This window comes from Phytophthora cinnamomi (assembly GCF_018691715.1).
Source record: "Phytophthora cinnamomi strain GKB4 chromosome Unknown Contig96, whole genome shotgun sequence".
NCBI classification, from domain to species: domain Eukaryota; phylum Oomycota; class Peronosporomycetes; order Peronosporales; family Peronosporaceae; genus Phytophthora; species Phytophthora cinnamomi.
The window spans coordinates 213042-238036 of NW_027151029.1; the positions used below are offsets into that span (position 1 = coordinate 213042).

Consider the following 24995-nt stretch of genomic DNA (forward strand, 5'->3'; position numbering starts at 1 on the left):
CACTGATGTCTTGAAGAAGGTCGTAGTTGGGTCTTGCACGGGTTGACTTGGTCGTAGACCCCGCCGAGGCTTGGGGCGAGGCGAGCGAGGTCACTTGGGGGGTTGAATCGAAATTCAGAAGTGATTGGATTGCTGGAGCTTACAACCTAGGCTAGTGCTAAAGGCACGCGGCCATGCGTCCTATCAACTAGTGCGTCTAATCAACCATTATTCTACACTACTCGTCCAATCAACCTCCTCGTCTAATCAACGTGTGGTCGTATTGGACCGGTTCGGTTAACCGGTTCGGGTACCTCGGAACTGGTACAGCGTACCAAGGTTCAGTACCCTGCAACATGTCTCAAGCAGCTGACACGGTGACTTCTTTTGAATACGGCACGGCACACGTTCGTACTTTAGTACGGTAATCATGAACTGTACCTACGGTATGCTGCAATAATTCTCGAGATCCGCTGCCGTAGCTGCTGTTAAGGTTCTACCGGGAGAGCGAAGGAGGGGGAGAAAGACTTGTGTAGGAGAAGGTAAAAGAAGTTGTATTTTGAAAGCTTAAAGTGTCCGTATCTTCGTGTTGCCCCTAACTGTCGCTCAGAGATATGGATACGTTTGTAAAGTGCACATACTAATAAGCGTCATAGGTAGTCTGGTTGATAGGAAATCTCGTGCATGGGGTTGGATGTTCACAGCTGTAAAAAAAAAGAATAATTCCTTGTTTTCACGTCCTACAAATTGATAGCCACTGAAGGAATCATCCGCTTCTAATATTACGACAAGCAGATTGGTAACATGAAAACGTCATTCCGTACTATAACATTTGCTTCATTATGAAAGCCACAACTGCATAATGTAACTGAGTAGACCAGGTACAGCACTATCCTTCATCTACGATTCAAAGGCATCCACTTCTTTGGTACAGTATTCTCTACCACCTACGCCAAGAGTGTCGGGCTGGTGTCCCCTTTCATCTACAGTATCGACCTTGCTGTCATACTGTTGCATGAAGACCGTCCTTGACGCAGTCACACTCCCATGAAGTCCAGAGCTTAATACAACAACCAACCAGCCGACTGCACACTGAAGAAGGTCGTGGTTGGGTCTTGCACTTGTTGGTCTTGGTCGTTGACACCGCCGATGCTTGGGGCGAGGCGAGGAAGGTCACTTGGGGGGTTGAATCGAAATTCAGAAGTGATTGGATTGTTGGAGCTTACACCCTAGGCTAGTGCTAAAGACACGCGGCCGTGCGTCCTATCAACTAGTGCGTCTAATCAACCATCATTCTACACTACTCGTCCAATCAACCTACTCGTCTAATCAACGTGTGGTCGTATTGGACCGGTTCGGTTAACCGGTTCGGGTACCTCGGAACTGGTACAGTGTACCAAGGTTCAGTACCCTGCAACACGCCCCCTCAATGCGGACACGCGTGAACGCCGAGCGCAGCCGTCAAGTCCTTGTGGCGTGGTCCGGCAAGTCCCTTGGTCATGATGTCGGCCAGCATGGTGGCAGTCTCGCAGTACTCGACGATCACTTCGCCGCGCTTGACTTCGTCGCGGATGTGGTGGTACTTGATGTCGATATGCTTGGCGCGACCATGGTTGACGGGGTTCTTGGTCATCTTGATGCACGACTGGTTGTCTTCGAAAATCTTCAACTCAGGCGTGACTCCGCCTGCAGCAACCAGGATCTCGCACAGCAGCTTGTGCACCCACTTGCCTTCTTGAATCGCCAAACTTAGTGCGATGTACTCAGCCTCGCTTGTCGATAGCGACACACTTGACTGCTTCTTGGAACCCCACGAGATCGGTCCGCCGGCGACTTGGAACAGGTAGCCCGACGTAGACTTGCGATCACTAAGATCACCAGCCCAGTCGGCATCCGAGTAACCTTGAAAGTCGATGTCCTTGCCCGGCGAAAAACGGATTCCGTGCGACTTGGTCCCTTGAAGGTAGCGGAAGATGCGCTTGACCGCAATCCAGTGCTCGACTTGCGGGTTCTCCATGAAGCGTGACACGTAGCCGACAGCGAACGCAATGTCCGGGCGAGTCGATGTCATCAAGTGCATGAGTGCACCGACAGCCTCGCGAAATGGCGCGTCCAACTTGGTCATGGAGTCGCTTGAAATTAGCTTCATGCTGATGTCGACCGGGCTTGCAGCGGGTTTGCAGTCTTGCATGCCGAAGCGCTCCAGGATGTCGTTGATGTAGCGAGCTTGGCTCAGCGTAACACTGCCATCCGCGTTGTCGACCACCTCGATCCCGAGGATGAAGGAGCACTTGCCACTGTCGGTCATCTTGAACCGCGACTTGAGTTGGCGCTTGACTTCCGCGATCATTTCCGCCGAACTTCCGGTCACCAACACATCGTCCACGTAGACCAGCAGCAGAACGCATTCGCCGTCGACGACCTTGATGTAGAGGCATGGGTCGTAGCTTGAGACGCGAAAACCGATGGAGCGCACATACTCGTCGAAGGTCTCGTTCCAAACTCGCGAAGCTTGCTTGAGCCCGTAAATCGCCTTGAGCAGTTCCACGCAGTCGAAACCGTCGTCCAGTTCCACGCCTTCAGGCACGCTGCAGAACACCTTCTCCTTCATCAAGCCGTACAGGAACGCAGTCACCACGTCGAGCTGGTCCATCGGCCATCCGAAGTACTTGGCCACCGCAATGATCATTCGCAGTGTGACGTACTTGACCACGGGCGAAAACGTCTCGGTGTAGTCGATGCCATACTTCTGCACGAAGCCTTTCGCGACGAGCCGAGCCTTGAACTTCTCGATCGATCCGTCCGCGTTGCGCTTGATCTTGAACACCCACTTGGTTCCGACTGCGCGCTGGTTGTTGGGCAGTTTGGCGGCGCGGAAAACACCTCGTAGCCGCATTGACTTGAGTTCGGCACGAATTGCCTTGCGCCACTGGACTTGGTCTGGTCCGTTCACAGCTTCTTGAAACGTCTTCGGCTCCGCGCTGTCACTTGCTTCCACCGCATTGGCACTTGCACGCCAGAACATGGGTGGGGTCGAGCCGTCTTCATCGTCTTCTTCCGATTTTTCTTCTTGTGCCGGCGTAGATTCACGTTGGTCTTGGTCAACCGAGGGTCCCGGCGCACTTGCTTCTTCGAGTCCAGCACTGCGACGAGGACGCCGAACATTGTCGCGATCTTGGTTGTCCGGACGCGATTTGCGCTTCCCCGCCTGCGTGAACACCCTTGTGCCGGAGTCGTCGGAGACTTGCATGTCGTCGAAAACGTCGGTAAGTCGGTTGACTTCTTCACCATCAGCAGCCTTGGAGTCGTCGAAGCTTGACTCATCGAATGTGACATCGCGAGAGATGACCACCTGCCCCGCCTCGATGTCATAAACTCGATACGCCTTGGAACGCTCCTCGTAACCCATGAAAATTCCTTCACGAGCTTTCGGGTCCCACTTGAGTCGCTTCTCCTTCGGCGTCAAAACGTAGGCCTTGCACCCGAAGATCCGCATGTGCTTGACGTTGGGCTTGGACTTGTAGACGATCTCGAACGGAGTTTTGTCGGGCGACTTGGGTGACGGCAGACGATTCTTGATGTAAATCGCCGTCATCGCTGCTTCCGCCCAGAACGTCTTGTCCAACCCGGCGTAGTGAAGCATGCTGTGGCCGATGGTCACGATGGTTCGGTTGGCGCGTTCAGCCGTCGCGTTCGTTTGATGCGCATACCGAACCGTGGGCTGCACTTCGATGCCGTGGTCTTCATAGTACGCCAAGAGCGAATTGGTCGCGAACTCCTTGGCTCCGTCATGGCGCACGAACTTCACCCTGGCATCGAATTGCTTCTCCACCTTGGTGATAAATCGGCGCAAGCAGCCTTCACTCTCCGACCTGGCTCGCAGACAGAATCCCGACATGCAGCCGCTGGCTTCGTCCGTGATCAGCAACAGGTAGCGGCTGCCACCCAGCGACTCTTCCTCCATGGGCCCGCAAATGTCGAAGTGGAGGAACTCGAACGGCTTGTACTTGCGCTTGTTCGGGTTGCTTGGGAAGGGCTTTTGCACCATTTTCCCTTGTTGGCACCCACGACATTGGCTTGACTTCTTCGACGATGTCGGCATTTTTGCACCCGTCACCATGCCACTTGAGACCATCTTCCGAAGAACGTCATTCGGCGCGTGACCCAAACGCGCATGAAGATCCACCGCGTTGACCGACGCCTTGGACACCGAATTCGCAGCGCAGCTTGGGACTCGGAGCCAGTAGAGGCCGTCGATCAGGTCCGCGGAAGCCACGATTTTCTTCGACTTCTTCTGTGCGATGTGCATTTCAGCACCATCAAACACCACCTTGAACTGTCCACTTCGGTTGTTCTGCGGCACCGAAAGCAGGTTCTTGTTCATGCTTGGCACGTAAAGTGCATCTTGAATGCGGATGTCGCGCTCATTGCCGTTGGGCAAAGTGACCCGCTGCATGACCGTCCCGACTCCCATGATCTTGGCCGTGTTGCCGTTGGCGACCGTGAGTTCACCTTCGTCGCACACCTTGATGTCGACAAACTTGGCCTTGTCGTTGCAGATGTGGTGCGTGGCACCACTGTCGATCGCCCATGAGCCTTGAAACTTGTTGGTCCTGGAGACTCCACACTCCATAGAGACCGCGAACGCGACGCAGTCGTCATCGCTGTCGTCACGCCACTGGACGTTGTTCGCACCGCGACCAGACCGGCCACGTCGTGCACCTCGATTCTCCTCCTTCTGCTTGGTCCAGCACTTTTCCACGACGTGCCCCGATTTTCCGCAGTACGTGCAGTGGCGACTTTCACGCTCGGCATTGAAGGCCCTCGCAGCATCTTCAATCTTCACCTGAGCCGTCTTCTCGCCCTGCCGCTTGATGTGCTCGTTCGTGAGCACCTTGATCACATCTTGAGTGCGCAGCTCTGCGTTGCTCATCTCCAAGTTGAGAACGACGTTCTCGAAAGTCTTGGGCAGACTCCTGAGCAAGCAGATCGCCACATCTTCATCCTCCATCTTGGCGCCGATGTTGCTGAGCTTGGCGCTGATGTTGAGGACTTCATTGCAATGATGAAGCACATTGCCGCCTTCTGCCATCTCCATGCTGAAGAGCTGGCGCTTCAGGTAGATGCGTCCAGCCTTCTGCGACCCCCCATAGAGCGAACGCAGTCGCGTCCAGGCCACCCACGCTTCCTCGCAGTCGTCGACCACATGATGGTAGTCAGCATCCATGTGGAGCAACATCAGGCCGAACGCGATGTTGCTCGACTTGACGTAGTCGTCCTTGGCCCTCGTGTCCGCGAAGCTTGGTTTTGTCTCGCGGTTCACGACGCTCCACACCGACTTGGTCAGGAACACGCCACGCATGTAGCGGTTCCACGTGGCGTAGTTGTCGCCGTTGAACTTGTCGATGGAGATCTTGGTGTCTTGGACAGAGGACATGGTGCTTGGGCTCATAACCTGAAGAAGGTCGTGGTTGGGTCTTGCACTTGTTGGTCTTGGTCGTTGACACCGCCGAGGCTTGGGGCGAGGCGAGGAAGGTCACTTGGGGGGTTGAATCGAAATTCAGAAGTGATTGGATTGTTGGAGCTTACACCCTAGGCTAGTGCTAAAGACACGCGGCCGTGCGTCCTATCAACTAGTGCGTCTAATCAACCATCATTCTACACTACTCGTCCAATCAACCTCCTCGTCTAATCAACGTGTGGTCGTATTGGACCGGTTCGGTTAACCGGTTCGGGTACCTCGGAACTGGTACAGTGTACCAAGGTTCAGTACCCTGCAACACACACACTACCCTCTAGAGCCCCCAGTCTCTTCAGTTCTGCGACGTGTGACCGCTGTTAACTGCTCCAGTAGAGGGATCCCTTTATTTCCCTGTATTAGAGCGTTCCAATCACTGGGGCAGTCTCGAAAGACGTCACCTGCGAGCAGGGTTGAAAAAACCTGGGTAAAATTTGACTGGCGGGTGGGCCATTGATATCCAACGGGTGGGTGGGTTTGTGGGTTTGGGTTTAAAGTGACTTTTACAAAGTAAGTAAAACATGCTAATAAAAAATTATGAACCCGTCATTTCCCGTCCGTATCCGTCATTTCCCGCAGTATGTGATCGAGGTCCTGCTGGCCAAGCGAGTGTACAATCGTACCGCTTGGTACCTCGTGCATTGGCAAGGATACAACAATGTCGCCGATTTAACTTGGGAGCCCATGCAAGAGCTCCCGAGTTTAGCCGTGGTGCAATATGAGCGGAGCGTGCGAGACATGGCGCACGAGTACGTGTCCGCTCGAGGACGCCCACGACAAGAACAACGCCCCGCACGCACAAGTCAAAGAGTACGTGCACAGCGCCGTCAGCGCCGCGTTGTTGCGGGCTTGAACTTAGCCTAAACGAACATTACAATATAACCCAATAAATCTGCTGTTGAAATTGGTGGGTGGGTGGGTTGGTGGTTTATTCATTAATTCAAGAAAAACAAAAACGCCAAAAACAGCCCTGCCTGCGAGTATTGCTCAGGCGCCCTCCGACCATGAAAAAGTATCGCGTGTTGTGTCTGCACGGCTACCGGCAAGACGCCCTGAAGCTGCGCGGCCGCATCGCCGCTCTGCGCCGAACGTTCAAATCCAGCGTCGAGTTCGGTCCGTCGTCGACCGACGCTCGTCTACCGCCTACGACTACTGTACTAATGCGCATCGTGCCAATAATACTGCAGTCTGCCTGGACGCACCGTTCGACGTGCCGTACGAGCCCACGACAGAGGAGCACGCCAACAAGTAAGAAGCGACTGGGAGCGGCTAGATCGAGCAAAGTGATTCATCACTGAAGCATTTATTTGTGCAGTGGCGAGACCGGAGAGAACGTCAAGCAGCTCAAGTGGTTCGACTTCACTCGCGATGAGGAGACGGATCAGTACCTGCTGGAGCGCGTGGACGAAGCCGTAGAGTACGTCGCGAGCTTCGTGAAGAAGGAAGGGCCCTTCGACGGCATCTTCGGCTTCAGCCAGGGCGGCACCATGGCGTCGCTGATCCTGCAGAGACAAGGTGAGTGGCGAGAAGCGGTCGTCAATATTGTGTGCTTTCTCTGATTGGTATCGGTGTGGATTCGTATCAGTGAGCACTCCAGAGTCGCCCTTCGCGTTCCGCTTCGCCTTCTTCGTCTCGGCTGGAGCTTGTGGTGACCCGAAGTACGCTGGCGACGCCAAGGTGGATCTGCCGTCGCTGCACATTATCGGTGAGACGGATGCTGTGGTGGACAACGAGCGGAGCCTCGCGTTGCGTGACATTTTCGTGAACTCCAAGCTGCTGATGCACTCTGGAGGCCACTATATCCCCACCAACAAGGAACCCAAGGACACGTTCCGAGCCTTCTTCAAAGAACTGCAGGAAGCCGACGAAAAACAGTAAAACACGCTTGGTGTTGCTACGTTGTGCACTGTCACTAAGCTACTTTGAGCACAGCCCCCTGTTCCTTTGGCTCAGCATTATTCTCGCAGAATGGTATGAGAGCTGAGTAAGCCAAGCCCAGATCTTGCTCTATTATCGGTGAAGGCTACATATCTATTTGGCGCCGTAGACTGCGGTCATTTCCTTCGCGAACTCTCGAAGAGCGTCCTTCGGCTCCTTACTGGTAGGAATGTAGTGGCCGCCGGGATGCACAAAGACCTTGGGGCTGTTGTACAGCTCCAACAGCTTTTGACTTCTGTCCATCGTCACAATGGCATCGGTCTCACCCATGATATGGATCGAAGGAACGTCCACCTTCTGCTCAGACTTGTACTCCGGGTCGCCAAGGTCGCAAGACGCGACGAAAATGGCGAACTTGAACTTGAACGGTGAGTTGTTCGGGTCGGCAACTAGAAAAGACAATTAGAAACGCGGTCAGAAGCAATACACACATTGCGCAACCACTAGATGAATGAACGTACACTGTCGCTGCAGAAGCAGCGACGCCATCATGCCACCCTGACTGAAACCGAAGATGCCATCGAACGGGCCTTCCCTCTTCACAAACTCGGCGAGATAGTCCACAGCTTCGTCCACACGGCCGTACGTGTGCTTGCCGGTCTCCTCGTCAATCTCAAAGTCCCACCACTTGTACGTGGGCTCAGCCTCAGCACTAGAAAGCAAAACACGCCACGCAGCTCTGTCAGCACGCTGCCCGTGGCATCCGTTCAATTGTCACTAACGCACATTTTGGCCTGCTCTTCCGGCGTCGAGTTCGGGTAGCTGGTCATCAAGAATGGGGCTTGGGGGAACACTGTCAAGCACACACAATACAAGGTCAGACGCGTGGCTTGGGAGTCCTAGACGCAGTTGCTATCACCGTACCGAAGTCGAAGCTGGACTTGAGCGCCCGACGCAGCGACGAGATGCGGTTGCGGAACTTGGGCGCGTCCTGGCCGAAGCCGTGCAAACACAGAACGCGGAACGTAGCCATCTTCGTCGCAGGAAGTCGAACAGTAAATAAAAGTGTTGAGATGCTGTCGCCAAGCAGAAACTTCACGAGTGACGCACTCCTCGCTGCACGATGAACGTCGGGTTTGCGAATGTTGCTTCCGTTGATTACACCGTGTGTGCGAGCAGCAATTCTCTGGTATACATCGGACAATGCACTAATTGCACTGCCAGTAAGCTGTGCACGCAGCCCGCTGACGAGCTGCACCAACGGATTGGCGCAGACGTACGTCAGCACGCTAGCGCCACACTTTTTCCGGCGGACAAGCAGTTGGTGGTGGGATTCAACTAATGCACACAACCGTCCACCGTACTTGATCATACTAGTACTTCCTTGAACCGGAGCTCCTCCCCGCGCAGTATCCGAAGCCCCCTCCGCAGCAGATAGAGCCGACATGCTGCGCCTTCGCGTCTTCCAGCTGACTCTGCTGCTTGTCTCAGTGCTACTGCAGCTCTCCGCCGGCGCCAAGCAGGCCGAGAGCAAGAAGAGGTAGAGAAATCCTAACGAGGGTCAAATGTATCACACGTCTCCATTGACTAATACATATTATACATAATACATATATTGTGTTGTTTCTAGTGTGGAGGTGCAGTTCCCCCACGTGTCCGAGGCGCTGCTGGAGCAGCTCGGCTACCAGAAGAAGAACCGCTACTCGGCATCGGCCTTCAAGGTGACGCCGCGCAAGCCGGCGCCCGACTTCAGCAACGTGAACGCCGTGGTCAACGAGAAGTTCGAGAAGGTGTCGCTCAGCGACTACAAGGGCAAGTGGCTCATCCTGTTCTTCTACCCGTTCGACTTCACGTTCGTGTGCCCCACGGAGATCGTGAGCTTCAGCGACAGCGTGGACCAGTTCCGCAGCATCAACGCCGAGGTCGTGGCCATCTCCACCGACTCGCACCACACGCACCTGGCCTGGGTCAAGACGCCGCGCAGCGAGGGCGGCCTGGGCAAGATGAACATCCCGCTGATCGCCGACATCAGCAAGCGCATCTCCGAGGACTACGGCGTGCTGGTCACGGACGAGGAGGACGAGATGTTCGGCGCCGCGCTGCGCGGACTCTTCATCATCGACCCAGAGGGCACCATCCGCTCCATCCAGATCAACGACGACGCCGTGGGCCGGAGCGTCGACGAGACGCTGCGCATCCTCAAGGCCTTCCAGTACTCGGCCGCGCATCCACACGAGGTGTGCCCCGCCAACTGGAAGCCGGGCGGCGAAACCATCAAGACCGACCACGTCGAGAAGATGGACTTCTTCCAGCACCTGTACGGCGACGACGCCAAGAAGCAAGAGCTGTAGGCTGCAGCCTATCGATTGTCCTAGCAGTGTGCGGCCAGGACGGCACTGGGGTCGTTTCGGCGGTGTGGCGGACAAGCTGTCCGCAGCACAGACACGTCGAGCGGACGAGAGCCGCACAATTGGGGCTCGACGCCGTCCTGGACACTACCGCCACTCCCTGATAAACACAAATACATCCACATGTAGCACAGCATGCAGCGTCCTCTCTCCATGTTTGTCGTTTTTTTCTCAAAGTTTTTCTTCATTTATTCACGTCGGTTCTCCTCTCTCGTTCGTGGCCGAAGCCCTCTACTGCATCCGATTAAGAAAACACGAGGCAAAAGACTCGGAAGACCGATCGGGGGGAACCAAAAAATACTTTTTCAGCTCGAAACGCACGCCCAAGTAGCGGCGGCTCTGTGGTAGTTGCTACAGCCTCAGCGTCCGTCGTCCACTCGGCTCAGCTCAGCTCAACTCTGCGCTGCGTCGCGTCGCGTCCGCGCTGCTTAGCCCTGCTGCGGGAAGCCGTGCTTCCAGTTCTGGTAGCGGTACAGGATCACGGGCACGCCCACGCCGCCCACGGTCACGAACAGGGTCAGGCCCAGCACGACGCCCTTGGGGAAGTCGCCCTCGAACACGAGGTGCTGGTGGTGCTCGCCCTCGGCCGACATGCGCTTGGCCGAGGCGGAGATGCCGCGGCGGCCGGCGGCGCCCATCTTGCTGGCGGTCTGCTTGACGATCTGGCCGAACATCTTCTCTTCGGGGCTTGGACAATTGTGCGGAGGGGAGGAAGGGCGGGTGTGAGGCCCAGGCGAGGCCGCACCACCCGCACACTTTTTCGGAATTTTGGGGATCTCCGCTCGACGAGGCGGCGCGCCCAGAATGGGAGTTTGTATCGGCCCCAAAGACACGGGGGCAAATGTAGACTGTGTGTACCGCCGCAAAAACATGCGCCGCTAATGAGAAAATTGTATGTCCGGATACAGTTGGATAAAGTGGACGGGCAAGGTGTATAGTGCAAGGGTATACAACTTCAACTCTAACGCGCATCAAGGACATCGGGGCGGTACAAACGAATAGCGGAGGTTCACTTACTAAATATCAATGCCGAGGAGGAATACAATAAAGAGCGCCCGCTGTCGTCCAGCGGCGGCGTGTTGCTGGCTGGAGATCACCACGTCGCGGGGCACGTACAAATACAAATAGTGGCCAGGGTGAGAAGGTGTCGTCACGGCGTCTGCCCTTACACGGCGTGCCCAATGGACTGCAGCAGCGCTGCGTTCGCCAGAATTTCCAGCGACGGATCGTCCTTCTTCTGCTTCTTCGCCTGTGGGATGGCGGCTGGCGACTGTGTCTGCTCGGGGTCGGCAGTGTCCTCCATGAGCCGCTTGCCGTTCATGGCTGGAGCGCGGTCGGACGCCAGCTTGGTGCTCCTCGGTTCGATGGTGGTTGCTGTGGCGAGAGGACTGCTGAAGCCTGTGGAGGCCCAGTTGGGCATGGCGGGGATACCCCACATGGCGTTCAGCCGGTTGTAAGTTGCATCTGTCGGTGTCCAGCACAGCGAGCCGTGCGGACTTCCCAGCTGTCCCGTTTGGATCGCCAGTGGCGACTGCACAAAGGTGGTCGGATACAGAGACGCAAAGTCGACCTGGTCCGTGAGCAGCGCATTGAGTGGGTACACGTCGTTGGCCCCAATCGGCACGGGCGACGGCAGGTCATCGAGCGGGAAGTCTCCGCTCGAGTTGCTTTCCGATCCGGAGCTGTCGCGACGCTTGCGTTGTGCCGCCGCCACTGTCGTTGGCGTGATGCCACGCTTGAGCCGCCGCTTGCTGGAGTTCCAGTGGTTCTTGATGGCGTTGTCTGTGCGGCCGGGAAGCATCTTGGCGATCTCCGCCCACTTGTTGCCGAACTTGTCGTGCAGGTCCCTGAGGATGCGCTCCTCATCGGGCGACCACGGCTCCTTACGGATGGCCGGGTCGAGCTGGTTGTGCCACCTGCAACAAGCGCCCAGCCATTCAGCAGCAATCGTCAGTCTTTCAGAAACTTCAACGTGCCAACGATCTGACCTGCACAAAGGCAACTAGCTACTGTGCTGCTGCATTTTCGAGTCGCCGTACCGTTCGCGGCACTGCTTGCCGTTGCGGCCGGGCAGCTTGGTGCCGATGATGGTCCAGTGGCGGGTGCCGTACTTCTGTACGAGCTTGAGCATGAGCAGGTCCTCCTTCTCCGTCCACTTGCACACGGGCTTGCGCTCCTTGCGCAGCCTCGGCGCGGGCGCCTCCAGCTGCTGCACCTCGAGCGGGGCGTGGCTGGGCGTCATGCTCGGCTGGATCCTCTGGTCGCTCGCTGCGCGGAATCCGGTGGATCTCGATGTGACTGGCGCCCCTCGCTTTGTCGCCAACTGCCGCGCTTTGACTTGCGCTCAGTATGCGCCAAAACGTTATCTTCGACGGAAAAGATCGAAGACAGGTCCCAACCGTCGAGACCAACGCGCTGCGATTGGCGGAAAGTCCGTCACGACGTGAACCGCCACGCATACAAATGTCAAGTCAAGTGGCCAGTGACGAGGCGCGATTGGCCGGAAAATAGCACAAGTTGAAGTGGCCGAGTATAAGAAAGATCCCCTTGGGCAAAAGCACCAAGTCCTGCTGCGAACGATTAATACCTTACGATGGCGATACACTACTTCGGAGTGCTTCACATTAGGCTGGTCACACCTCCAGCGCCGTGCACTTGCGCTTGTTGTGGCCAAGCGTCTTGCACACCGAGCACCGCTTGGTGGCCGTCGGCTTCATCTGGATGGAGTCGTTGCGCACGAGCTCTTCATCGACTGGGATCTGCACGGCCTCCACCAGCGGGCCGTATGCCTGCGCGTAGCTGGCCACCGTGTACACGGAGTGGCAGAGTTGCGCGAGGTCCCACGACCCGCCGCTCTTGTTGAAGAAGACGGCGGCCGCGTACATGTGCTTGCACGGGAGCCCAAACTGGTCACGGTACGAGCACGAGCACGACTTAGCGCTCAGATTCACGCGCCGCTTCTTGGCGATGGGGCTGCGAGCATCCCACACGTAGGCGATGCCAGTATCGCCGTCGCTTGGGGAGACGCAGCACGCGGAGGCTTCAATTTGCTGCTCCTCGAGGATTTTCTCGGCGTACGGCGTGAGGACGCGACCGGCCTGGACCAATTCCTTCGCACTAATTTTGCGCTCGTAGAGGTCGCCCATGCTGCGCTCCATGTATCCCTGGAAGAAGTCGAAGGGCGGCAGCATCCGGGTCACTTTAACCGACGGATTCTCCGACTCGGCCAGGTTCGTGGTTTGCCATCCGTAGAGAGCATGACGCTTGAGAAAGCAGTGCTTAGCCCAGGACTCTGGATTCAACCCACGAAGGTAGTCAGCTGCACGCGAGTCAACTAGGCTGAGCGAGCTGAGGATGGCGTCAAACTCTTCTCGTGTGTCAGCATTCTGGGCACGCCACACAAACTGGTTCAGGTCCCGTCCGAGAGTCGTTTTGAACGTTTCCTCCATGGTGCTGATCAAGTGCGCAGTGCACTGAAGCACAATCGGCGAGGCGCCTGAAAAGGACTCGGCAGCTCGGACTAGCGTGGGTGTTCGTTCGCAAAACATCGGCACATCTAGTGACAGCCCTCCATCAAGGCAACCCTGGAAAAACCACCTGAAGTTCTCGGTGCTCTTGCTGTCGCAGAGAGCTACTGCCAACGTGCACATGTCGTTGTTCCCATCCTTGGTCACAAGCTCCAGAAACGTGCCTTGGTAGTTGCTCGTGTGAGCCATCCCAAGTCCATCGAGGCCCAGTACTCGCATACTGTGGCGCTGTAGCAGTGGAGCGTGCGGCAGCATCAGGAACGCGCGCTTGAATTCGTGAGACCACTGGTCCACCTCGACGTTTAACTTGGCAGATGGATTGAGCTGTTGAAACTGAAGCAGGAGCGACTCAAGCTTTTGGATCCCCACAACGACGTCTTTCAGAATGTTCCCCGTCACCTCTTGCTTCGCTCGGTAGGCCATGCGACTGGGCACAATGATGCCGTCCTGGGCCTGCACAATGGCTCGGACGCTGGGCCCTGACAGCTTTGGCACAGCACTCAGCGCTGCGTTCGCGTTCATGAGATGATTGACTACCTGACGCGTCGTCACCGCTTCCGTGCCCGTGCATTCCGGTCCATGCTCAGCATTGAACGAGCTGACGTAAAAGTGGCCCGAGAGGCTCGCGCTCTTGTACTTGCACACGCGCACCACGAAGTTGCACGGCGTCTGGCTGTTGCAGATGAAGGTGAAGTTCTTGCCGCCGCTGGTCTTCGGGTCCAGCCGCGCGCGCTTGCCCTGCGCCAGCGCGAAGTCCTGGATGTACTCCTTGGCCTGCGTGCGGTTATCGAAGTGCTGGCGCACCTGCAGCGTCATCTCGGCGCCAGACTTGAGCTTCACGTTGGCGCGCTGCTGCTGCATCGGGCTGTCGATGGGGCGCAGCACTTTCCTGCGCTTCTTCCTGGGCCCCTGCTCCGCCGCCGCTTCAGCCGCAGCAGCAGCAGCCGAAGCGGCAGCTTGGTGGACGAGAGCGGTGTTGTGCTGCTGCTTGCCCGCCTCATCGACCAGCTCCGCCGGCTCGGAGCTGGTCGCCGCGATGGCCGCCATGGCTGCATCCTCTGCGATCGCGGAGGCGATGGCGATGCTGTCGGCGCTGCTGGCAGCCGTTGAAGTGGCGCTGGAGAGCTGCATGGGGTTTTCGAGGTCGCGCTGCCACTATGGGAGGCCCAAGTGGGGGTCCTCGCATTCAATTGGTCGAGAGCATCCCCCTGTAATCAGATACAGCAATTCGATATCTTGACAAGGGAATAAAGTCTTGCAGGAGTTCAGAATTTGGTTTTACTATAGATACAGTATTTTAGGGGAATGCGTTATGACAGTATGCACTTCAGACGCCGTTACTTACGGTTCTTGTCGCCGAATGCGGCCGTTTCTATCGAAGGCCTCTGCCAAAACCTTTTTGCCCGCGCCACCAAATACCCAACGGCGAGGTCCCCAGCCAAGTCGGTGATACTTTTTGCCGGTTTTTCAGCCCCGAAACATGTCAAATCTGACCGCAGCCGCCAAGTCGCCGCCAGCGCCGTCGAATTCGCGCTCCGCTCGCGGTAGTCGCGGCTCGGGCTCTTCTTCCTCTCCGCCGGGCGCGATGCTGCGGCGACATGCTGAAAGTCAGCGTCAACAGCGCTCGCGCGGTACCAGTCCCAGCGGTACACCCAGGCGCAGCGGGCGTTGCAGAAAAAAGCGCGCGGAATCAGATGCGGACTCAGAATCGCGTGAGTCAAGGAAGATGTTGAAGTTGGCGCTGGCCAAGTCGGTCGTGGAGACCAAGATGGTGCGGGCGGCGGCGCTGCCGCAGGGCGCCGTGTTCTACCCGACGCTGGAGCAGTTCGCGGACCCCATCAAGTACATCGCCAGGTGCGTTTAGCAGCCAGCTTTACAATTGGGCATTGCGGTTTCTACCGTTGTGGGAAGTTTTAGGGAGTTAACGGTTTGCGATACACAACTTTCAACGTTGGCTCAGCATCGAGAGCGAGGCGGCCAGAACGGGGATCTGCAAGATCGTGCCGCCTGAGGGCTGGAGACCTCCGTTCGCTATCGATTTCGAGAGCGAACTCGTGGAATTCGAGACGAGGAAGCAGAAAATCCACGAACTCCAGGTCGGAGGGTTGTTGAGTTTGAATAGAGTTGCTAGGCGTGGGCTCATTGGGAGCGGTGCTGTTGATTGCAGGAAGGACGTGCCTACGGAGACGGCCGTACGCACACGTTCAAGTCGTTCCGTGCGAGTGCCGACGCGTTCCGTGATCGCTGGCTGAGATCGAGGGGATTGGACCCGGAGACGGTATCGTCGGATGACATCGAGCATGAGTACTGGCGGGTCATTCAGACAGGGGAACCCAACGTTGAGGTACATTTTTTTTTTTTTCGAGTAGGGGGCGGAGTCATGATTCTCATGATGAATATTCTAAATCCTTACACAGGTGGAATACGCAAATGACCTCGATATTGCGCAAGTTGGCAGTGGTTTCTTGCGCTCTGTAAAACGATTCGCCTCGCAGGCAACAAAAGGTACAGCAAACGGGCCTTCCGGTACATGTTTATTTGTCCATGTTGCTGATAAATTCTGTCTGGCACCGACAGGAACGGAGACGATAGACTTCTCAAATCCAGAATACTACCGGAATACAGGGTGGAACCTGAACAACCTTCCGGACGCGTATGGTTCACTACTCCGACACCTGGGCGCCGCGATCAATGGAATTAACGTGCCTTGGCTGTACTGCGGCATGCTATTTGCGTCATTCTGCTGGCACGCGGAGGACAACTACATGTCCAGCATCAACTACCACCACTTTGGTGCCAATAAGCGATGGTATGGCATCCCGTCTGCGGACGCCGAGAAGTTCGAGGCGGCCATGAGGACTCAAGTCCCAGAGCGTTTCCGTGAGAACCCAGATTTGCTCCTTCATTTAACTACGATGGTGCCGCCATCGGTTTTGCAGAGTCAGGGTGTGAAGGTATTCACCCTCGTGCAGCACCCCGGAGACATCATCCTTACGTTCCCCAAATCGTACCATAGCGGATTCAGTGAAGGCTTCAACTGCAACGAAGCAGTGAACTTTGTTCTCCCCAATTGGATTGACTTTGGAAGGGAATGTGTCGAGATGTACCGCACGTATGGACGGCTCTCGATCTTCTCCCACGATCGATTCGTGTTTCACTTTGGATCGACGCAAAATCTGGACGAGTATTCTGTCACGGACTGTGAGCTGTTGCTGAAGGAGTTGCGGCGGTTGTTTCACGAGGAGAGGGACTACAAGAAGGTGTTTTTGGCCGAGGGGCTAGAAAATGTGGAGGAGCTCAGCGGCGATGTCATGCTGGACGAGGAATCTATGGAGGTAGACGACGTACGACAGTGCTTTCACTGTCGACACAACGTCTTCTTTTCGGGTGTTATCTGCGCCTGCAATCCCAGCCGACTCTCATGCTTGCGCCACACGAAGGAAATGTGCGGCTGCGCGATGCAAAACCGCACTCTGCTACAGTGGGTGGGGACGGCTGAATTGCGCTATGCGATTAGACGCGTGCAAACGAAGATGCGTGCGCTGAAAGCGCAAGCTAGTGAACAGTCTCAGGTTGGTGACATGGTCAATCTTCATTCGAATGCAGGTGTGCACTCGACCTCGACAGACAACTACTTCACCCTCAAGCGGAAAGGAGCATCTGTTCGCGCTTAGAAATGGGCTACGGGATTTTGATCTTAGAAGCAGTCACCATGCTTCGTTCGTTATTCGATGCAGCGAGATGGCTTACGTTGGGATATGGTGTTTTTCACTGGCTGCTGATGCTTCTGAAGTAGTATAATAACATTGCGAACTTGGCGGATTTACATCATCTACACATAGTTCCTCATATTTTTTTCACAGATCAGTAAGCCTACGGCACAAAAGCAGTTTCTCAATTTTGCATTCTTGGTGATGGTGCGTATCCGCGCTTCGCAAGAAAGCTGTCAAAGCCCTTGATATCGTAAAACGTTCTCCCCGAGTACTTCACTGAGTGACCAGCGCCATCCGTGTGACTCTCAAGCTCCAGCATTGTATACAGCCATCCAATCTCGTCGTCCGACATCTGCGTGATGGCCCACCAAAGCGTGAAGCCGTAGTTCGGCGGAGTAAGCAGCGGGCGCAGCGCAGGCCACGACTTGCGCACACTCGTGGCGCGCAGCGGAAACGTCACGGCGAAACGGTCTCCATACGGCTGCAAGACACGCAGCATCACGTCCACCATTGCGGAAGAGTACTCTCGATGGATCTCTTCCTCGTTGGCGTTTGCAGTAGTCCACCCGACCGACAGCACGAGTTTATGGCGGTGCACTCCCCCCTCCATCTCACCAAGCCGGTTAACCTGCTCCAAGAACCCAGGCGCGTCGAAGGCCACGTAGTCCGTGTTCGCCGGACCTGCCAGAATGTCCGCATTAATGAAGATGCCCTTGGTGAAGGGGAACTGCGCCACGAACGTAGCCAAAGCCCCAGAGGACGCCTCGAAGGCGTGACTGCTTTTGAAGTCGAGCTTCACGATCAGCGGCGTCTCGTTGTGCGCCGTCGACCTCTGGAACTTTGTCGCCAGCTCCAGCATGGCGTCTAAGAACTGGGCGAGGGTCAGATCCCCGTCCGTGGCGGGCGGGTGCCCCATGACGGGGGTCAGCTCGGCCTCGCCCCAGACGATGTCGGCCTCGATGGCATTGACGAAGTCGGGCGCAGCGAACTGGCAGCTCTCGGCCTCGTGGATCTGGCGCTGCACGGCACCCAGCAAGTCGGCGGAGTTCACGGCGTGCGCCCAGCGGTAGTCGAGCGGCGTCATGGCAGGTGGATGGGGAGGTATGGAGCTGCTGGAAGATCGTCGAGTGGGGATGCGCTACGCCAGCCTCCGCTCGCTTTTCGTTCCAATCACGGGTGGGTACACTCTCGCTTTTCGGCGAATCCGCGACGAGGGACTCGAAAGAGCATCTCGCTAGTTTGCGTGAACGTGGTCCCGTACATGACCCCCCTCCCGCCCCATCACCGAAGTGTGCACTTTGTCAACACTCGGGGCCAATCACAGGCGAGCTTTGGGTGGTTGTTGAAGCTGTGAAACGGTTTTCGGGACGGATGGCACCTGCTTGCAGCTCTCCGCACATCAATGTGTCAAACAAGTCCTGCGTGGGGGCAGCACCAACTGCATGTATCAGCGGAACACGCCTCCATTCCTCATCTGCCGCCGCGCTGCTCAAGTCCTGACTCATTCATAGCGTCGACATGTCCGAGAGCGTGAACGGCGCCGCCGCGGATTCCGCGCGATACGCCAAGGCGCCGCACCTGTGGGCGCTGGGCGTGGGCGCCGTCGTGAGCGGCGACTTCTTCGGCTGGCAGTCGGGCCTCGTGGCGGGCTTCGACGGGCTGCTCATCATCCTGGCGCTCGTGACTGTGCTGTACGTGCTGCTGTCCTTCTCCATCGCCGAGCTGTCCACGACGGTGCCCGCGGGCGGCGGGCCCTACGTCTTCGCGCTGCACGCCATCGGCCCGCGCGCCGCCTTCTTCGCCGGTCTGGCCGAGAGCCTCAAGGTCGTCATCACGTGCGCCGTCGTGGTCACGGGCATCAGCTCGTACATGAACCAGCTGCTGAGCCTGAGCTCCGACTACGGCCCGATCTGGTGGGCCGTCTTCTACGTCATCTTCGTGTCGCTCAACATCGTGGGCATCGAGATGACCTTCCGCGTGCAGGCGGTCACGACGGTCGTGTCGGTGATCATCCTGCTGGTGTTTTACGTTGGCGCGGCGACCAAGGTGTCGTATAGTGAGTGGGTGTCGGCTGTCGACTGGCAGTACCCGAGTGGATGGGATGGAGCGGTCAAGGGCTATTCGTTCGCGCTGTGGTTCTACCTGGGTATCGAGGAGCTGCCACTTGCAGTCGAGGTGACCATCAACCCGGAGCGGAATATGCCGATTGGGCTTATGACGTCTATCTCCACCCTGGTCGTGCTGGCGTTTTGCACCGTCATCTTCAACTCGATGATCTCCCCCGGCGCTGAAGAAATCTACAACAGCTCGTCACCGCTGCTGACGGGGTATCAGAGCGTGTTTGGGGATAACAGCACCACGTCGGGGTTCTCGTGGATGTTGATTCTGGGGCTTATTGCGAGCTTCCACTCGTTCGTGTTCTGCATGGGCCAGTTATTGTATGCTATTGCGCGCGATGGATATCTGCCGCAGATCTTAACGAGACTCCACCCGACGCGAGGCACGATGTACGTTTCACTCATCACTGGCAGCTCCATCGGTTTTATTGTTGTGCTTGTCTTGCACTACATCATTGGAGACACGCGCCTCGGATCGGTGATGATCAACCTCGCGCTCATTGGAGCCGTGACTTCGTACTCGTTCCAGTTGACCTCATTCATTCGTTTGCGAATCAAGGAACCGAACCGGCCACGCCCCTACCGCAGCCCTTTCGGCATCCCTGGCGCAGTCATCTCCATGACACTGTGCGTTGCAGGTATGGTATCGATCATCTACAGTGGTACGTCAAGCTACGAATTCCTCGCGTCCATTATTGTAGCCATCCTCTACTTCGCCATCGGCGCCACGTACTTCTTCCTCCGCGTACAGCCGCGCATTGAAGCGGGCCCAACGCCGAAATTGCGTGAGAACCTTCTGAGCAACGCCTCGTCCAAGGTCTAAGGATCGATGGCAGTTCATTGCATTAAGAGCAGCTGTGTCCTTTTAGCTCGAAGTTGGCATAATATTATGTGATTGCAATACATAAAGTGTGTGTTAAAAATTATCGTGCTGCAACAAACTGTTGCTCCAAGTACGTTGAAGCGCACTGACCAATAGGAAGCCGTATGAAGGTAGTCATATCCAATGACTCGTTGAGAAAGACCTCGCTTGGTACAGTGTATTCGTTGGCATGACTCATCCCAAACTCACACGACAGCTACACCTCGCGGACGAGGCACTACGTATCGCGATTGCGCGTCCAGTGTGACTGGGTTGTGACCGTGAACGAAGCAGAAACGCGAGGCGACTTGGTTTCGAGAGTACTGAGTAGTGTGCTATCCAGCGTTCTGGATGTTCTGCTACTGTACGCGTTTTGAGTATGTAAGGCTCGCTCGGGGTCTTGTTGACCGGTAAACCAATGACAGCTCCGAACAGGATCATCCAGACCCCTTTCACATCTTTACTGCCAACCTCCTCACTCAAGCCGGCAGCAGCGTGTCACGACCATCTAGGACCAATCGGTAGGCCCGCGGTCGGTTGCACGCGAGTCGTGATGCATGCTAGGCTGCTTGGCCAAACGTCATATCGTTTTCGCTGATAGACATCGTTCAACCTTCATCGCTGTAGCGTGCATTGTCGGGCCTCGGCTGTACGCTCGCAGGCTCGAGTGGCGAGGGTCCGCCCTCGAGCCTGGTCTTTGGAGTGTACGCGTCGGTCGACGTCACTACCTTGCAACTTCGACGGTCGAAGTGATGAAGAGCAACGCCCACGGTTGAACGCGAGGATGCTGGCTGGAGACGTTAGCTTTAAGCTCTAGCAACCATGTGCTGCCAACAAAGCAGCAAATAGTGAATGGTAGTTCGAGAGCTCTGCCTCCGAGCTGGGCTCGATCGTGGCTCCAAACACCGTGATTATCCTGCTCTGCAAGTGTAGCGCTGCCCCATCCGCGCAACGGGTGCCGTCCAATCTGCCAAACATGATGCACTCCCGACCGCCGCGTACGCTCGCAGGTTGAACCCGGTGGTTGAACAGTTCTCAAGGACGGGCCAAATGCTGCTGCGTCGACACTCGTCACCCCGCCGGCGGAAAGCCGCATTCAATGCGGCAGCGCACTTCAAGACCGCATTTGCTCGGCAATTCAGCCATAGCCCTCTGCTTCTAGCGTTTGTGGTGATTTCCGGTCCTTCATCTTTCAGTAGAGGGAGGAGGTCGTGCCTCAGCTCATGCGCCTCGGCTCATGGGAGCATCCTGTAAACTGCACCAGAATTCGCCCCGCGTACATGTATGTAGCACTGGGATGCGCTTTGCTGAAGCTTCTTTTTGATGGGCGGCATCTCTCGTGTGTACGGACCGGGATGCGCGCTCAACATGAGACTTGCGTCAAGCAAGGACGCCGCTACGTTGCGACTCGCACCTTGCGATTCAGTCGCCGATGGAGCCGTCCCGCAGGCCGCAACTGGCAGCACCGCTCGTTGAAGCCGCGATGTTGCAGTCTGCAACTTGCAGATGAGCTCGCCGAAACGCGCAGCACTTGCCGTCTAAAACTTGCCCGCAGAGCCGAAGCTCGGCTGAGTCCGCGAGCATCTCCGTTAAGCATCCCCGATGGTCCGTATGTTTTTTCAAGTGGGTCCCCAGACGCCTGGTTCTGACCGAGGAGACCTTGCGCTTCCGGCAGTGCATGCCGGTGCCTGAGCTCAGCTACCGAAAGACTCTTTCAAAGAGATCTCTCGCCCGTGCAGACCGGGCAAAGTGCGGAGAATCCTCAACAAAAAACTACAAATTCTACTCATAAGAAGCCTGCACACTAATACACTGCACTTGCTGTGGATTTCGTGAACTCGCAGCACTGTTCAAAGCTGGATCACTGTCGGTCACCCGCAAGGAATTCGATGCACCAGCATCTCGCCCGATTCTGCGCAAGGCTGAAATGGCATCGAAAACCAGGACCACAGACGGGGTTGAGACAGGCTCACGCCAACATCTTGTCCGGCTCAGCTAAATGTACATGTATCGTAGCAACCCGTTGCAGCCGAGAGCACTTTGCTGCAGCCCCCACTGCGAAATGTAGAGCTATATTACTTGCGCGTCGGCATGTCTGTAGGTCGCCACGACGCCTTCATCACCGCAGCGGGGGCATCCTGCAAGAAGGTCGGGCATTTTTAATCTCGGTTTGACTTTCGCGCAGTTTTTGCATTGCGAGCTGATACCGCTGGCCGGTTTGCCAATGGCCGAGTGCCGACGCACCCGGCGCGGCCAATGACCGCCCGATCTCTGCGGGCCCCACGTTGTACTGGTTGCAGTCGTTGCCCTCGGCCGCGTACGCTCGCAGTTTTGCCGCCGCGTACGCTCGCACATTGCTCGTTTTGCGCGCCGGAGGACAGCCCAGCTGTGTCCTGACCTGCCGCTGCGCCCGGACTGGAGAGGTCGTAGACCTGGAAGTCCGGCCTCGATGGTGGCGGGCTCGGAGACCGAAAGATGCCGGCGCTCTCGATCGCTCACTTTGCAATTTACTGCGCACTACAGCGATCCACTTCCGACACCTCCGCCGACCTTGTTCCAAGCAGTCGTTCCGGATGAATCGCATCTCGAACTTGAGTATCAACGGCCCGGCCGTTGAAGGCGAGGGTATCAAGCGCTACGCCAAGACCCCGCACCTTTGGGCGTTGGGTGTCGGCACTGTTATCAGTGGCGACTTCTTCGGCTGGCAGTCGTCGTTGGTCGCGGGCTTTGACGGTCTGCTCATCCTGCTTTCGATCGTCACGGTGCAGTACGTGTTGTTGTCGTTCTCCATCGCTGAGCTGTCGGCCACTGTTCCTCACGGTGGAGGCCCCTACGTGTTCGCACTGCACGGTATTGGCAAGACGGCGGCCTTCTTCGCCGGTATTGCTGAATGCCTCAAGGTGGTGGTGACGACTGCCGTTGCTGCCACGGGTATCGCCTCGTACTTCGCCGAGCTCATTGGGGTCGACTCCGAGTACGGCCCGATCTGGTGGATCGCCTGCTACATCATCTTCGTGACGCTGAACATCGTCGGTGTCGAGATGACGTTCCGCGTGCAGGTGGTGGTGACAGTCGTTTCGGTGTTCCTGCTGCTGGTGTTCTACATCGGTGCGGCCACCAAGATCGACTACCAGCAGTGGGTTGTCGACCGCAACTGGAACTACAACGGCTGGGACGGAATTCTGCAGGGAGCCTCGTTCACGCTGTGGTTCTACCTGGGCATTGAGGAGCTACCGCTTGCCATTGACGAGACGATCGAGCCTACGAAGAACATGCCCCGTGGCCTCATCGTTTCGATTGCTACTCTGATCGTGATCTCGTTCTGCACGGTGGTCTTCAGCTCGATGATTAGCCCCGGGGCCGACGAGATGTACGTCAACTCCTCGCCGCTGCTGACGGGATACAAGACGATTTTTGGCGACAACAGCACCACTTCGGGTTTCACGTGGATTCTGATCGTGGGACTGATCTCGAGCTTCCACTCATTCGTGTTCTGCATGGGCAAGCTGCTGTACGCTATCGCCTGCGACGGATACCTGCCGCAGATGCTGACCAAGCTGCACCCGACGCGCGGAACGACCCACGTCGCTCTTATTACGGGAAGTATCATCGCTCTGGTGCTGGTCATCGTGCTGCATTACGCTATTGGTGACACCCGACTTTCCTCCGTGATGATCAACCTGTCGCTCATTGGCGCTATCGTGTCGTACTTGTTCCAGCTAGCGGCTTTCATCATGCTTCGCGTCCGTGAGCCTGAGCGCCCGCGTCCGTACAAGAGCCCCTTTGGCATCCCTGGCGCGGTGCTTTGCATCATCTTGTGCATATTCTCGTTGGTGTCCATCATCTACAGCGGCACCTCGAGCTACGTGTTCCTGGCTTCGGTGCTGGTCGCTATCGGCTACTTTGCGCTTGGTGCCGTGTACTTCGTGTACCGCGTGAAGCCTCGGTTGGAGATTGGCAACGGCCCTGTGTCGGCCAAGGAGTTCAGGGAAAACCTCATGAGCTCGCGCATTTCCAACAAGGTGTAAGCGGTGCATCGGAGCCTCGTGGCACGATCCACAGCCGCAGGTAGCGATCACGCGATGGTTCCTACACTGAACGTCGTAGAACGGAGTTGTTTCGAAGTAGCGTAAGTCGTACTAGTATTTTCAGCCTCAGGGGCTTTGATCTTAACAATCAAGGCGCCTACCATATTTCACTACACCCTGGTTGGCATTTTATTGCTCTTGCTGGTAGTTAGTGCTCGATTTTACCTTCAGTTGTGCTGTCGTCGTGGAACTTACCTACCAACTTGGTAGCGCCGCCAAGGGATAGTCCTTTATCATCAAAGCTTGAGGAAATGGTCGCACCATGTTTAGTGGACACAAGCTGAGGACGCATGTCAAATTCATCCTGAGTTTTCTTTGTCTTGGGTCTCTTTGGGGCCCAAAGTTTGGGCAACTTGCAAGTTTTTTTTTACATGTATTCGAATTATCTTTTTAATCACATGCGAATGACGAAGCACGCGTTGCTGGCTCCGTCAAATTCCGGTGGGCTCGATGCCAACTAGCGAAAGTGTAGGTGCAGAGCAGTTTACTAACGATTTCCATTCACATGCGGGGGATTGGAGTTCTGGTGCGCTGTCCGCTGCAAATTCTTCAAGCATTATCCTCCATCATCGTCATACATGTACAAATAAGCTGCATGTGCATGCCCTGCATCGAAAGGAATTCAAGTTGATTAACGGGATGACCTGCAGAGAATGCACCGTCTTCCTCCTGTGAGCGCTGAGATCCCAGTCAGCCGGCACTCGGAAGACCTCGAGAACATCACCAACTCAGTCCGTTGCCTTCGGCACCCGTGACAAATTAGCGATAAGCGCATCACCTCGGTAGGAGATCCGGTCTCTGCCCTGATGCCCATCAGCCGACCCACGGCGACGGTGAGCCACTTCCTGTGGTGACGAGTACCGACGTAGCGACCAGCTCATGAAGCCCAAGAGAGGAACCGCCGG

The 24995-nt window shown here is 56.4% G+C and overlaps 11 protein-coding genes across 11 annotated transcripts; 5 read left to right on the plus strand and 6 right to left on the minus strand.

Annotated features, from left to right (window-relative positions):
• Positions 1-1405: 1405 nt before the first annotated feature.
• On the minus strand, positions 1406-5416 carry IUM83_18160 (Retrovirus-related Pol polyprotein from transposon TNT 1-94; the record flags this gene model as incomplete). The annotated part of the gene is made up of 1 exon (XM_067943143.1): positions 1406-5416. One exon carries the CDS (start codon positions 5414-5416, stop codon positions 1406-1408), a length of 4011 nt encoding a protein of 1336 aa, XP_067783724.1.
• A 1085-nt stretch (positions 5417-6501) lies between these two features.
• On the plus strand, positions 6502-7375 carry IUM83_18161 (Serine hydrolase (FSH1); the record flags this gene model as incomplete). The annotated part of the gene is made up of 4 exons (XM_067943144.1): positions 6502-6610; positions 6685-6745; positions 6813-7012; positions 7083-7375. 4 exons carry the CDS (start codon positions 6502-6504, stop codon positions 7373-7375), a joined length of 663 nt encoding a protein of 220 aa, XP_067783705.1.
• A 153-nt stretch (positions 7376-7528) lies between these two features.
• Positions 7529-8408, minus strand: IUM83_18162 (Serine hydrolase (FSH1); the record flags this gene model as incomplete). Its single annotated transcript, XM_067943145.1, has 4 exons — positions 7529-7824; positions 7897-8087; positions 8162-8228; positions 8300-8408. 4 exons carry the CDS (start codon positions 8406-8408, stop codon positions 7529-7531), a joined length of 663 nt encoding a protein of 220 aa, XP_067783725.1.
• A 412-nt stretch (positions 8409-8820) lies between these two features.
• IUM83_18163 (Peroxiredoxin-4) lies at positions 8821-9726 on the plus strand (the record flags this gene model as incomplete). Its single annotated transcript, XM_067943146.1, has 2 exons — positions 8821-8915; positions 9006-9726. The coding sequence occupies 2 exons, from the start codon at positions 8821-8823 to the stop codon at positions 9724-9726; spliced, it is 816 nt and encodes a 271-aa protein (XP_067783726.1).
• A 485-nt stretch (positions 9727-10211) lies between these two features.
• On the minus strand, positions 10212-10457 carry IUM83_18164 (Myb-like DNA-binding protein; the record flags this gene model as incomplete). Its single annotated transcript, XM_067943147.1, has 1 exon — positions 10212-10457. The coding sequence occupies one exon, from the start codon at positions 10455-10457 to the stop codon at positions 10212-10214; it is 246 nt and encodes an 81-aa protein (XP_067783721.1).
• A 491-nt stretch (positions 10458-10948) lies between these two features.
• IUM83_18165 (putative myb-like DNA-binding protein) lies at positions 10949-12025 on the minus strand (the record flags this gene model as incomplete). The annotated part of the gene is made up of 2 exons (XM_067943148.1): positions 10949-11699; positions 11823-12025. 2 exons carry the CDS (start codon positions 12023-12025, stop codon positions 10949-10951), a joined length of 954 nt encoding a protein of 317 aa, XP_067783711.1.
• Positions 12026-12416: 391 nt separating this feature from the next.
• Positions 12417-14441, minus strand: IUM83_18166 (Mutatorlike Transposase; the record flags this gene model as incomplete). Its single annotated transcript, XM_067943149.1, has 1 exon — positions 12417-14441. The coding sequence occupies one exon, from the start codon at positions 14439-14441 to the stop codon at positions 12417-12419; it is 2025 nt and encodes a 674-aa protein (XP_067783722.1).
• Positions 14442-15036: 595 nt separating this feature from the next.
• On the plus strand, positions 15037-16809 carry IUM83_18167 (putative histone demethylase; the record flags this gene model as incomplete). Its single annotated transcript, XM_067943150.1, has 6 exons — positions 15037-15164; positions 15271-15406; positions 15478-15654; positions 15728-15815; positions 15888-16645; positions 16723-16809. 6 exons carry the CDS (start codon positions 15037-15039, stop codon positions 16807-16809), a joined length of 1374 nt encoding a protein of 457 aa, XP_067783723.1.
• Positions 16810-17204: 395 nt separating this feature from the next.
• On the minus strand, positions 17205-18107 carry IUM83_18168 (uncharacterized protein; the record flags this gene model as incomplete). The annotated part of the gene is made up of 1 exon (XM_067943151.1): positions 17205-18107. One exon carries the CDS (start codon positions 18105-18107, stop codon positions 17205-17207), a length of 903 nt encoding a protein of 300 aa, XP_067783727.1.
• Positions 18108-18541: 434 nt separating this feature from the next.
• IUM83_18169 (amino acid/polyamine transporter) lies at positions 18542-19963 on the plus strand (the record flags this gene model as incomplete). Its single annotated transcript, XM_067943152.1, has 1 exon — positions 18542-19963. One exon carries the CDS (start codon positions 18542-18544, stop codon positions 19961-19963), a length of 1422 nt encoding a protein of 473 aa, XP_067783728.1.
• A 2612-nt stretch (positions 19964-22575) lies between these two features.
• Positions 22576-24030, plus strand: IUM83_18170 (Amino acid/polyamine transporter; the record flags this gene model as incomplete). Its single annotated transcript, XM_067943153.1, has 2 exons — positions 22576-23073; positions 23140-24030. 2 exons carry the CDS (start codon positions 22576-22578, stop codon positions 24028-24030), a joined length of 1389 nt encoding a protein of 462 aa, XP_067783773.1.
• Between the last annotated feature and the right edge of the window lie 965 nt (positions 24031-24995).